Genomic DNA, 12,220 nt, shown 5'->3' on the forward strand with positions numbered 1-12,220 from the left:
GTGGTCAGTAAATGCGCTTTCCTTCTTTATTTAATACCAAAACGTAAGCAAATTTATATATATTCGCCATTGTTTGGTTTTTAGATATATTTTTTAATGGAAATGTTTTAAATTTAAAATTGTATTGTTGCTAGACTAACTTGATCTAAACACAGAACATAAAAGAACTTTATTTAATATGGCACACGAACAAAAACAAAATACACTTTTTATGCAGATTCCTGGGACTGTAGGTAGTTGAATACAGTGCCGCGCTCCACGTATCGCTTAATGTTTTCCTGGTTCAAGCCTTCTTCAGATTTAGAATCTTCAATTGGTCCAAATCCTCCACCGCCCGGAGTTTTCATTGCAAAAGTGTCCTGTAAAAGATTCGTTAGTACCCGAAAACACTATCTGTCCCACAACAATACATACTCCAGCTTCCACATCAATGCAGGTCTTGCCTGCCAAAGCGATCACTCGACCATCCCGCTTGACCACCAAATTGCGACCACTCTTGGCCGATTCTCCGCCAGCGAGACCGTAAGGCTGAAGGGTTCGTCGCTCCGTCAGGACGGACAGGGTCACGGGTTTACGGAAAAGCAGATCCCGCTCCACGCCCTCGCCTCCGTTGAACTGCCCTCGTCCGCCGGAGCCATCGGTGCGCAGGCAGAATCTCTTCAAGATCATGGGATAGCGCAGCTCCAGGATTTCCGGATCAGTGATGCGGGTGTTCGTCATGTGGGTGTGCACTCCGCCGGCTCCATGCCAGCCGGGGCCGGCTCCAGCTCCTCCTGCCACGGTCTCGTAGTATCCCCAAGTCTCGTCCCCGATGGTGATGTTGTTCATGCATCCCTGCGAGGCGGCACACACACCGAAAGCCTTCAGCACCGTGTCCACGATGCGCTGCGATGTCTGGACATTGCCACCAACCACGGCGGCTCCCTCAGAGGGATCCAGTATGGAGTTCTTGGGAATGATGACCTGAATGGGTGCCAAGCAGCCCTGGTTGAGGGGCACATCGTGACCCACCATGCAGCGCAGGCAGTAGATCAGGGCGGACAAGGTGATTGCCCTCGGAGCATTGCAGTTGCCCCACACTTCCACTCCCGAGCCGGTGAAATCGCACAGAGCCGATCCCTGCTCCGCGTCGATGGTCACCTTTAGGGCGATGGGCGAGCCGTCGTCCATGAACTCCTTTGCCTCCAGCACCGTGGAACCTGTTCGCTCCATCGTATCCCGACCAATCTGACGCAACATATCGCGAACCGCCAACTCTGCGTTCTTCTGAATGTGCGACATATAGGCCTGCACCACGTCCAAACCATAGCTATCGATCAGCTCCGCCACCAGCTGGATGCCCTTGTGGTTGGCTGCAATCTGGGCCTTCAGATCCGACAGATTGTCGCTCAGGTTGCGAGTGCCCACCGCCCCCCTTGCGGCCGTAGGCGTGGTCAGCTGCTCGATGATCTGCTGCTCCTGGAAAAGCCCGTTCTCCACAATGAGGAAGGATTTGAAGGCAGCGCCCTCCTGGGCCAATGAGGTGGAGTGCGGGGGCATGGATCCCGGAGTAATTCCACCGATATCCGCATGGTGACCACGGGAGGCCACAAAGAAAACGGGACGCGGATGGTTTCTGGAAAAGTGCGTAGAACTTTAAATATTGTTAAATAATACTAGTACTACATAAAAGTTAAATGATTGACTTTCGTTTTACAAATGTGATCATTTTAAGAACTACATACATTGTCCGCATAACGCAAGAAACCTAAGAGTTTGTTTTTAGGAAAAATGTTTTTTAAAACACTCACTCATAAAAAACTGGTGTGATGACGGTCAAATCGGGAAGATGAGATCCCCCAGCGGAGGGATGGTTGGCCAGGATGACATCGCCATTCTTCAGAGTCTCCCCACGCACCCTCAACTGATACTGCACGGTCTCCTGCATGGCGCCCAGGTGAACGGGAATGTGGGGAGCATTGCTGACCAGGCCTCCATCAGGTCCGAAGAGGGCACACGAAAAGTCCAGGCGCTCCTTGATGTTGGTGGATATCGAAGTGCGTTGGAGCACCCTGCCCATCTGCTCGGCAATGCTCATGAAGCGGTGGCTAAAGATGCTCAGATGCACTGGATCCAAGTCCGCGTTGATGCCATGTTTGCCGCCCGTCTTCACGTCCATGATGAGGTCCCCGAATGGGGTTACTTGGACACCACACTCTGGTTCCACCACGATGGTCGAGAGCTGATCAATGAGCACCGCGGGTCCGGTGATCTTGTGTCCGGCCAGGAGGTTCTTGGTCAGGTAGATCGGAGCATCAAAGCCGCCCTCATCGAAGTAGAGACGACAACGGGTATTAGACTCCGCTGGGGGCGTCACTTCGGAGGCACCCTGAATCTCAGACTCCGGTGGTGTCTCATTCTTGCCCAATCCACGAATACGAATGTCGTCCACAATAATCCGTCTATTTTGCAATACGAATCCAAACTCTGTGCGATAGCGATCCAGGAAGGTGGCATTGAAGTCGCCATAGGCCGCTAGCAAAGGATTTGAAGCGGATGACTGTTTTCCAGTGGCCGGAGCCACCATTAAGGCGCCATCAGTGCCCTCATAGCGTAAATGAAGGAAGGGCTCCAGTTCGATTCGCCTGAATCCCTGATCAGCTAGCTTGTTGTGGCACTGTTGGGACAGGGCATCTAATCGCTCCTTCAGCTGCTGGGCATTGGCATCACTGAACTCCAGGCCATTCGGTTCCTGGACCTCCTGGACCACGTCGGCCAGAGCCATTCCATAGGCGGATAGTATTCCAGCATACTTGTGGACCACAACCTGGAACAGAGTATTCGATTTCTACTATCAGAAAATTATAAAGATTTTCCTATTATAAGCTTAATAATGGATTTAAAATCCACAAATTAGTGAAAATCAAAATCTTTACCCACCTTGGCGATTCCCAGATTACGGGCAATGGCGCAGGCGTGCTGACCACCGGCTCCTCCAAAGCAAGAAAGCACATGGTTGGCAGTGTCCAATCCTCGGGATTGGGTCAACGCACGAATAGGACGGCACATGGTTTCGTTGGCCACGCGAATAAATCCAAGGGCCACGTCCTCAACACTCAGAACTCGATTATCACCCGAGGCCTTAAGGTATTCATTGATCTCCGCCTGCAACTCCACAAACTTACTCCTGGCGATCTCATGATCCAGCGGTTCGTTCTCCTTGGGACCAAAGATCTTTGGGAAGTATTGCGGCAGAATGCGTCCCAGTATAAGATTGGCATCCGTGACCGTCAGTGGACCTCCCTTCTTGTAGCAAGCTGGTCCCGGATGCGATCCTGCTGACTCGGGACCCACCACAAATATGCCAGATCGGAAGAAGAGCCGAGACCCACCGCCTGCAGCCACGGTATTGATGTCCAGCTGAGGAGCCTGGATGGTAACCCCCGCCGTGGTGCTTTCGATGACGTGCTCATAGGTGCCGGCATAGCGGGACACATCGGTCGAGGTACCGCCCATGTCGAAACCAATAAGGGGTAGAACCGTTTCCCGGGCTCCCGTTAGAGCGTATCCCACAACACCTCCCGCAGGTCCAGAAAGAATGGCACGCGCCCCTCGGAAGTTCTCCATATTGGTCAGACCTCCATCCGATTGCATGAAGAGCACGTCCACGCCCTCCAACTGCTTGTCGAAGCCAGATTTGAAACTATGAAATGGGAAGACATCATTAGAATGGAGTTATTATAACTATATAACAAATTAATTAAATAAATAATGGGATCACCATTAATCCCATTATTTAAGCTACCACTGTATAATGACAATGGAATCAGTGAGAGCGCGCTTTGTTTTTACACCCTCTAGATCTTAGGGAACTTGGGTGTATGGTGATAAGATAGGTGTATGAAACCCTATAAAAGTTATATAGATATATACCTAAGCATTTTAACTACTTTTATTTTATTCTTTAAAAAAGATAGCTTTGGGATTTTGGAATTTGTTATACAATTAAAGGGTATCAATGAGTCGAGAACCTCATATAAGCTACGAACATTTGTATAAAGCTTTTGTTCCAGATTTGTTTACTTTACGTAACCCTATCTCAGCTTCGTATGTTTGTTTTGCTTGGTTTTATTTTGCTTCCAGTCTGACTAAAAGCTTATCTTTATAATAACTCTCTAAAAAACATGTTTGGACCCGAAAAGAGCTGGGTCATCTGGAAAATTTACACACCAGAGATTAGATGCACTCACCTAGCCAAGTAGCGATCCACATGGGGTGTCAGGTAGGCCTCGGCACAGGCCGTATAGCCTCGGGCAACGACCCGGCACATGGGCATTGCCTGGTGGGATAGCGTCACATGGCTGAAGCCCAGCTCCCGGGCAATGGCGCCCACCCGGAGTTCGTGTTCCGGACAGGCGTAGCTGTGGGCCAGGACCACGGAAACCGAGGAGACTCCCTGTTCACGGGCGGCGGAGAGGGCCTGACGTACTGCCACCTCATCTACTGGACGCACCTCCAGATACTTGGTGCCGGCCACACCCTCCAGAACCTTCCAGCTGTGATCTGCGTTGACATTCGATATAGCAATGGAGGTTGGAGAGATGGATATATTATACTAACCCAGCTCACAGCGATCCGCCTGCTCTGGAACTATGCGGCAGTCCACCTCGACTACGGATTTATACAGGTTCGCCGGCTTGCGAATGTTAAGGTCGAAGATCTTCGGTCTCGCCTGGTTTCCAATGTAGAGAAGGTCGCGGAATCCACTGTTCACCACCAGAACCACTGGGTCTCCCTTGCGCTCCAGCAGGGCATTAGTGGCCACCGTGGTGCCCATGCGAACCCAACCGATCTTCGAGGTGTCCACCAGGCCACTGGCTGCCAAATCCTCACCGGTCTCCTCTTTCAGGATCCGGCGGATGCCCTCGCGGGGGGCGTCGCTATACCTCTCCGGATCCTCGGAGAGCAGCTTCATGGTGCGCACTTTTCCGCCGGGACAGATGCACAGTACGTCCGTGAAAGTGCCTCCGCGGTCGATGGCGAAACAGTATTTGCTGCCCGACATTATGTTCCTTGTTTTGGGTTCCGAAGGGATTGGAAAATTTAGACTGAGCGGACAACAAGTGTCACAAGCCGTTTATATACAGGTGGTCTTTACTACAGTGTATATACCGATCTCTCCTCTCTCAAAAGCTCATCAAAGCTTTCTTGGTAGTGATCAGCTGATTAAGAATACGAGAAAGAATTCAAGAGAGAACGAGAAGATATAGCGGAAAAGTTAGTATTTTTCATTTTTCTGCGCCCTGAGAAGAATTCTACAAATTAGTCTACTCTCGTAGATCGCGTATTAGTTTCTAAGAATTAAATTGAGAAGACTGAATTTTTGTATGTTTATGTATGATGCTTCATGTGCTGATATCCCGGAAATGGTGAACCGACTTTTAATTATTTTCGTAGATTTTAGATTTATTCAAACATTTTTTGGTGATTTCAGTTTTTTTTGTGAAAATATCTACAAGTTTTCATAGAATTGCGAACTCTCAAACAAACGCACTTTTTTCATTGAAGAATTTGAGAAATTCCCAACATTTTTTATTTTTATTCCTTGGTTACCGATAATTTATATATGATACAGTTTCATCAATTAATATTATTGTGTCGTACAAAAAATACAATTATGAAAAGTAATTTAAATGGATTTGAAAATATCTAACCAATGTACATTTCGAATTCTAGGATATCTTATAAATTGGCATCAAGCGCTTGACAAATAAAGAAAAATTCTGCGTTACAGTTGGCGTCGCACATCTCATTTGTATATAAATTCACGCAGTGCTCGTTGATGGGCGCCGGCTCGCCCTTCTTCCAATTAAAAAAGGGGGGTCTTCTTCCGGTAAGTGAGGAAATGTGCTCTCCTTCTTTGGCCAGGTCCGTGATGTCCAGCCAAAATACCCCACGTGGGAGTTTTTGAGCAATAGCAGTCATCTCCTCCTGGTCCTGGATTGTCGCCAGGTATCCTCCCATTTTACGGCATGTGTTTGCTGCTGCGAACCAATTCTTTTTTACATGTTTTTCTATGTAGAAGAATCTGCTCCCGATTTTTTCGAAATTCAGCGGGACTTTTGACTTAATGGACTCGAGAGAAAAGTTTAGAGCTCTTATGGATTCCTTAATTCCAGTAAGCTCACTTTCTACTTTGGTATCTAAGGTCTGCAGTTTACTTCCAATACTCAATTTTAGCTCTGTCTGCTGATCTAATTTGGTGTCCACTTTTTGTAAACTAAAAAGCAGTGGACTTAGGGCGGACATGCAAAATGCCCCACACTGATGGATCGGATCGTGCAATAAACATACAGAAGGGGATCCACCCTGAGGTCCTGCATGAGCTCCATACAAGTGCAACACAAGGAATGCGCACAGAATATAGGATGCGTAACTAACCATATTAAGGCTGTATCACTAGAGAAGTAGATCTTTTCGATGAACTAAATACTTTTTAACACTTGAAAACACCAGAACAATGGTGCAGTATGTACTGCTGGGGATTCGAAATTCTAGAGCTGCTTTTATAGGCGGATCGCCGGACATTTTGCTGATAGTAACACTTCATATCATCCTAAGACCTCTATGAACCCCGGATTTATAAATAATAATCATTTAGCAGATAGTACGTATAATTTTTTGCAGATAGTATACTTGGAAGAATTTGAGTCATCCGAAATTTTGTTATGAATTTCATGAACTCTAGAATACATTAAATAACCAAAAGAAACGTTTTGGTTTCTACGCCTCTAGTCTTTAATACCGCATAGTCTTTTCAGCAATTTCAAAATTAAATTCCAATGGAATTACTTACATAACTTTTAAAGTAATTGTTAGGCAGGTAGACATTGACAAGTAAGTATTGACAAACAAGATCATAATCAATCGATCAATTAATTAAAGCCCAATATCTGTATATACTTATTCTTGATCAAGCCATCTTTGTCTGTCTGATTGTCAATCCGTCCGTCTGTCCGTATTAACGTTATAAAAAGTAAAAAGTTGGGCATGCAGATTCAAGGGAATCGAGCGCAAGTACCTGTTTTAATAATTGTACCAATAGAAGTATAACTGCAGGAGCGTAAACTAGCCTAGACTTCAATATCCATTTCGAGTTTCCATAGTAATTGCATTTTAAAGAAAAACCCGATTGGATTGGCTTGAAACGTGAAACCTTTTATATTCTTCCCCCAACGAACCCAATGTCCGCCAATTATGCCACATATCATCCGCCAGTATAGTTTACTTCCAATTCGAACTCATTGAGCGCACACGCTGGAATTTCTCGATTCAATCATGGCCCCCGCAAACCATAAATATATGCAAATGCATGTTTTATCTGTTTTTTACTTGGCAGCAATGAAATTTGATGACTTATTAAACGAGGCCATAAAGAGCGCATTCCGTCCGCTTGTAAATACGCCGTGTGGAACATGCCAGCAAGTCAGTGTCAATATCACGGCATCGGCCTTTGAGCGCAATTGTTTGCTGTGGAGAAAGGAGAAAGGCGGGCGGGGGCGTATCAATTCGAGTCGATTTGCGATTTCGATTGCGACTCCCAGCGGAACTGTTGAGATTGTTTCTCTGTTTCCCGGCAGCGTATGACCCCTAATAACCGTGACCCGTGACCCCGGGCCAACCGAGTGACTGAAGTGACAGTGGGAGTTGCCGGCTGGTTTATGTGGGCACATTGATGGCATTTTTACGAGCCATTTTTGCCAGTTCTACACGCCGAAAACACAGCTCCACAAATTGCCTAGAGTTTTCTGTTAGCATGGTGCTTTGGCTGAAAAAGATCTCGAAATGTGGGAGTGGGAAGTGTTGTCGCAGCCGGCAGAAGAAAAAGGAGGCGGAGGCAGTGCCCCAGACGGAGAATGAATTGTGGTTGGAGTACTACGGCCCGTATCTGCACATCTGGCCATTTCACGAGCTCTGCGCCCGATTGGAGACGAATGTCTCCCAGGTGAGATACGAAATACGCGATTATATTATAACGATATAACAACGGAATCATCAAAAACAGGGTCTGACCTCTGAGGCGGCGGCGAAAAAGCTGGCCCGGAACGGGAAGAACGTTCTACCACTTCCCCTCAAACAGGATGTGAGCTTTTGGAAGTTCATAAAGAACTGCTTCAGCGTCTTGGGCATTGTGATACTCCTGAGTTCCATCGCCTGTTTTGCCATATACTACATATTTGAAATTAACTCGACCATCCAAGGCCAAGTGGATCCAGAGTTTCTGGTGGCTGGCATCATTTTGCTCGTTTTGTTCTTTCTCGCAGGCATTGTGCTCTATCTGCAAGAAGATAACCATGAGGAAATGGTCGTGGCTTTCGATGAGCTGATGCCCATGTATTGCACAGTGGTAAGGGATGGCGAAAAGGAGGTTATCCTCACCCAGGATGTGGTAGTCGGCGACATCGTGCCCCTCAGCTATGGTCAGCGGCTTCCTGCCGATCTGAGGTTTTTCAGCTGCTCGGGTCTGGAGCTCAACAACGTGGCGCTGACAGGACACTCGAAGCCCGTGCAAATCACTTCTCTGGCGAATGAGGGACGCCAGAGGTACTCCCGAGTTGAGTACATAAAGGATGTCTAGGATTGTGTTCTTTTGAGCTTTATTGAAAGGGGGGATCTTAAATAAATAATTTATAACTACATATGTCCTTAAAAACAGAAATAAGAAAAGACATTAAAATAATATCCATTGATAGGCTTTATATATTCTATTGATTTTATTCATTTGAGCTTTTGAAAATATTTAAAGTTGTATTTTTCAGTCCACTTTCCTGTTTATGGGTTCAAGGTCTAAAAACTATAGTATTTTAAGTACAAACACTTTTGGGCGGTCCACATTCGTATTTAAAATTTTAAGGACCTTAAAGAGTTAGAAGTGGAATAAAGATTTTGTTGTACAAAATTATATTTGGCTACATGTCGTACGAGTCATTTTTAAGAGAATTTCTTCACTTGCAACCCTAAGACTCATAAATTTCGTAGGTTTCCAAAAAATATTTTACACACCTTTATCTATCATTAAAACGGATGATAATAAGATTTTATTTTTTGGATAGCACTTAAGAATAAAAACAAAATAAAAATAAAAAATTTTAACAATCATAGAAATCTGTTGCCCAAGTGACACTTCTAGAAACCCAATATCTTTATCATGAGTTCCAAACCTTTAACGAAATGGGGTTCCAGCAATGTGGGTTTTGCTTGCAGTCATGCGATCAAGGGCTATGGCTTCGGAGTGGCCATAGCCTGTGGAAAGAATACCGATGTGGGAGCCATGACGGCACTCAGCTTCAAGGAGCGCCCTGTGAGTCGTGTGGAGAGGCATCATAAACAGGTGAGCGATATCCAAAGAACCCAAGAAAGACCCATCTCACCCCTGTAACCCTCTAGGTGGCTTACTATACGCTCTTGATAGTCATTATCTTGTTTTTCTTGCTGTTCATCACTTCCGGATTCCAGCGTGGAGAAATTGTCTACGAAGTCAATCTCTCACTCCTGGTTGCCCTGACACCCATGTATCTGCCCATCATCCTTTACTGGGGCATGAGGACGACGAAAAAGGAAGTGAGGAGGAAGCAGTGCCACATGAGGAACCTTCGGAGTGCCACCACAGTGGGCCTCACCACGGTTATAGTCACCGACTTGGTTGGGACCATGACCAAGCGGCGCATGCGAGTGTCGGAGATCTTTGTGGATATGGGTCTACTTGCCGTCGAGAATCTGGATGTGAATGCTCAGGGACCCCGATTTATCGAGCTGATTCGTGCCTCGGTGCTCTGCAACGATGCGGTCATCTGTCCGGGAAACATCGGGGTGCCCAAGATGCAAAAGGACATGTACGGCAATATCCTGGACATTGCCCTGCTCAAGTTCGGTCTGATGGTCCTGCCGAACATAGATCAGCTGCGCCGCGATCACGAGAAGGTGGCCAACAAACACTACTCCAGTGCGGATAAGGTCCAGGTGTCGGTGCACCGGACTCGCGATGCGGACGGCCAGCTGAAGCTGATCCTGCTGATGAAGGGCCACTGCCACGTGGTGATCGGCCGGTGCTCCACCTTCGCCATTCGCGACGAGGAGCTGCCGCTGGATGACCAGCTGCAGGAGATCATTCTTGGCCTGGCGGATGGGCTGCTGGAGGCGGGTCGCCATGTCCGCGCCTTTGCCTATAAGGAGTTGAGCAATGAGCTGGAGTTCCGGCGCTTCTCCCAGGTGCACACGAATGCAGGAGTGGAGGGTGGGGAGTACAAGTACCGGGACTACCTGGCAGTGGATACCTACTCGCTGAGGTTCCTGGGCATGATTGCCACGTACAATCCGCCGAGGAGCACCATTCCCAAGGCTGTGGCTCGTTGCAGATCGGCGGGCATCAAGTTGATCCTGGTCACTGGGCGCAAACGCAACATGGCCAAGGCTCTGGCCATGGATGTGGGCATCCTTTCGGCGCCGTGGGATCCTCTGCTGACCCGGTACAGACGTCTCTCGACCACCACGGACATAGTGGACATGTCGCAGTATGCCGACGAGAAGCCCCATCGCCAGCGCTGGCACATCGAACAGCTGCTCCTGGCTCAGCGGGATTTGGTTTGTGCCGGGACGAGCGCGGAGCAGCACCACTGGATAGTGGAAGCCTGTCGCCGGCTGGGTGCTGTGGTCTCCGTCGTCGGGGGAACGCTCCATGACACGCCCGCCATGAGGAGCGGCCATGTGGCGGTGGCCAAGTACGGATGTGCGGTCATGTGCGAGGCCAGTGCCGATCTCATCCTGCTGGACAGCTCGTTTGCCACCTTGGTTAGTGTTGTGGGCGATAGTCGGCTGTTGTTCGAGAACCTGAAGAAGGCTCTGGCCTATTGCCTGGCCACCAACACCACCAACATACTGGTGTACTCCACCTTCTTCCTGCTTCACATTCCCCTACACATCCATATCATGGACGAGCTCACAATTGCCATCCTGGTGAACTTGGTAAGTGGGGTCTCATAAAATGGGACCTTATAAATGACTGAGTTTTCCCACAGCTACCTGCCATGACCTTAATTTATGAGCCCCCAGAGGAGAAACTGATGCTGCAGATGCCCAAAGTTTACGATGACTTCCTGCTAAATAGTCGGTACAAGCTCTTTAAGGATGATATATGTGAAATATATGAAAATATTTCTCTAATATTGTGTACACATTCTCATGTTTTGTCAAACCATATCCTCTAGACTACTTTTTGTGTCCCACATCTTTGTGGGCACCATCGAAGCAGCTGCTGTTTTCATGACCTACTTCGTCTTCATGGCTGACAAGGGATTCCTGCCCAGGACATTGGTGGGTCTGCACATCCCGTGGCACGACGACATGACCCACGACATCACCGACTCCTACGGCCAGGAATGGGTAGGGATAACTCCATATATATAGTATGTATCCCGGCAATCTGTCCATCTCCGATTCTCCCGCAGAGCAGCGAAGCTCGCCAGCAGCTGGAGTGCCAGGTGTCCTCCCTCTGCCTGATGAGCCTCATCACGATGCAGTGCACCAACCTGGTGTTGACCAAGACCGGACGTGCCAACCTGCTGTCCCATGGCTTCGACAACTGGCGGCTGCGTCTGGCGGTCGTCTATTTGATTTGCCTCTGCGTGGTGATGTGCCTCTTGGACATCACTGTTTGCCTGCGTCAGGACGGAACCAACGAACTAGAGTGGGTGTTTCTGGCAGCCTGACCTCCGCACTATGACATGGGTTCTTCACTTTTGCAGCTTTGGCCACTTCCTGTGGACCATTTGTCCGTTCGTGGCCCTACTGGTCTTCCTCGAGAGCGCCCGCAGATACTTCCTGCGACTCTTCCCCGACAGTTGGCTCGAGCTGGCAACTATGTATTGAGCGGGAAAAGATTGATGCACACGGAGAAATAGTATACCTTAAAGGTAGCTCAGATGGAATTTTAATTATGCCAGTACCATCAACAAGAACTCTATATAGGTGGCCCACATTGAGATAAATATTAGACATTTCTATCATTTTTGTAATGATATGATCGGTTTTATGTGTGATATATAAGCTATAAAGCTAGTTTTATTTTATAAGTAGGATTTAGTTTAATGATAATAATTCCATCACTTCATCAGACCTAAAATAAATGTAAATTTTAGATCAAACATTAAAAAGTATTTTATTTATAAACAGTGCAATACTAACA

The 12,220-nt window shown here is 47.5% G+C and overlaps 3 protein-coding genes across 4 annotated transcripts; 2 read left to right on the top strand and 1 right to left on the bottom strand.

Annotated features, from left to right (window-relative positions):
* Window positions 1-144: 144 nt before the first annotated feature.
* On the bottom strand, window positions 145-5,097 carry LOC119550368 (5-oxoprolinase). Its single transcript, XM_037859010.1, has 6 exons — window positions 4,600-5,097; window positions 4,230-4,542; window positions 2,920-3,682; window positions 1,791-2,806; window positions 415-1,615; window positions 145-359 (listed from the first exon to the last, which is right to left on the bottom strand). The coding sequence occupies exons 1-6, from the start codon at window positions 5,042-5,044 to the stop codon at window positions 210-212; spliced, it is 3,888 nt and encodes a 1,295-aa protein (XP_037714938.1). The 5' UTR covers window positions 5,045-5,097; the 3' UTR covers window positions 145-209.
* Window positions 5,098-7,777: 2,680 nt separating this feature from the next.
* LOC119550536 (sodium/potassium-transporting ATPase subunit alpha-A) lies at window positions 7,778-8,663 on the top strand. The gene is made up of 2 exons (XM_037859258.1): window positions 7,778-7,984; window positions 8,045-8,663. Exons 1-2 carry the CDS (start codon window positions 7,796-7,798, stop codon window positions 8,615-8,617), a joined length of 762 nt encoding a protein of 253 aa, XP_037715186.1. The 5' UTR covers window positions 7,778-7,795; the 3' UTR covers window positions 8,618-8,663.
* Window positions 8,664-9,187: 524 nt separating this feature from the next.
* LOC119550535 (sodium/potassium-transporting ATPase subunit alpha) lies at window positions 9,188-12,054 on the top strand. Of its 2 annotated transcripts, none has more exons than XM_037859256.1 (6): window positions 9,188-9,370; window positions 9,427-11,001; window positions 11,055-11,146; window positions 11,244-11,418; window positions 11,484-11,722; window positions 11,781-12,038. In XM_037859256.1, the coding sequence occupies exons 1-6, from the start codon at window positions 9,188-9,190 to the stop codon at window positions 11,902-11,904; spliced, it is 2,388 nt and encodes a 795-aa protein (XP_037715184.1). In that variant the 3' UTR covers window positions 11,905-12,038. The 2 variants fall into 2 exon arrangements, with proteins under 2 accessions (XP_037715184.1, XP_037715185.1); XM_037859257.1 differs by having other exon boundaries at window positions 9,311-9,370; window positions 9,452-11,001; window positions 11,489-11,722; window positions 11,781-12,054.
* Window positions 12,055-12,220: the final 166 nt, after the last annotated feature.

Source organism: Drosophila subpulchrella, chromosome 2R (assembly GCF_014743375.2).
Source record: "Drosophila subpulchrella strain 33 F10 #4 breed RU33 chromosome 2R, RU_Dsub_v1.1 Primary Assembly, whole genome shotgun sequence".
In the NCBI taxonomy this organism is placed as follows: domain Eukaryota; kingdom Metazoa; phylum Arthropoda; class Insecta; order Diptera; family Drosophilidae; genus Drosophila; species Drosophila subpulchrella.

What these genes read in the sequence shown, in the direction of transcription:
- LOC119550535 (XM_037859256.1), top strand. Translation starts at nt 9,188, where the DNA reads ATGAGTTCCAAACCTTTAACGAAATGGGGTTCCAGCAATGTGGGTTTT. An exon ending in TTGCCATCCTGGTGAACTTG is followed by an intron (nt 11,002 to 11,054) that starts GTAAGTGGGGTC and finishes GTTTTCCCACAG; the next exon opens with CTACCTGCCATGACCTTAAT. An exon ending in ACTCCTACGGCCAGGAATGG is followed by an intron (nt 11,419 to 11,483) that starts GTAGGGATAACT and finishes ATTCTCCCGCAG; the next exon opens with AGCAGCGAAGCTCGCCAGCA.
- LOC119550536 (XM_037859258.1), top strand. Translation starts at nt 7,796, where the DNA reads ATGGTGCTTTGGCTGAAAAAGATCTCGAAATGTGGGAGTGGGAAGTGT. An exon ending in TGGAGACGAATGTCTCCCAG is followed by an intron (nt 7,985 to 8,044) that starts GTGAGATACGAA and finishes CATCAAAAACAG; the next exon opens with GGTCTGACCTCTGAGGCGGC.
- LOC119550368 (XM_037859010.1), bottom strand. Translation starts at nt 5,044, where the DNA reads ATGTCGGGCAGCAAATACTGTTTCGCCATCGACCGCGGAGGCACTTTC. An exon ending in GTGGATCGCTACTTGGCTAG is followed by an intron (nt 3,683 to 4,229) that starts GTGAGTGCATCT and finishes CCCATTTCATAG; the next exon opens with TTTCAAATCTGGCTTCGACA. An exon ending in GCATTGATGTGGAAGCTGGA is followed by an intron (nt 360 to 414) that starts GTATGTATTGTT and finishes AATCTTTTACAG; the next exon opens with GACACTTTTGCAATGAAAAC.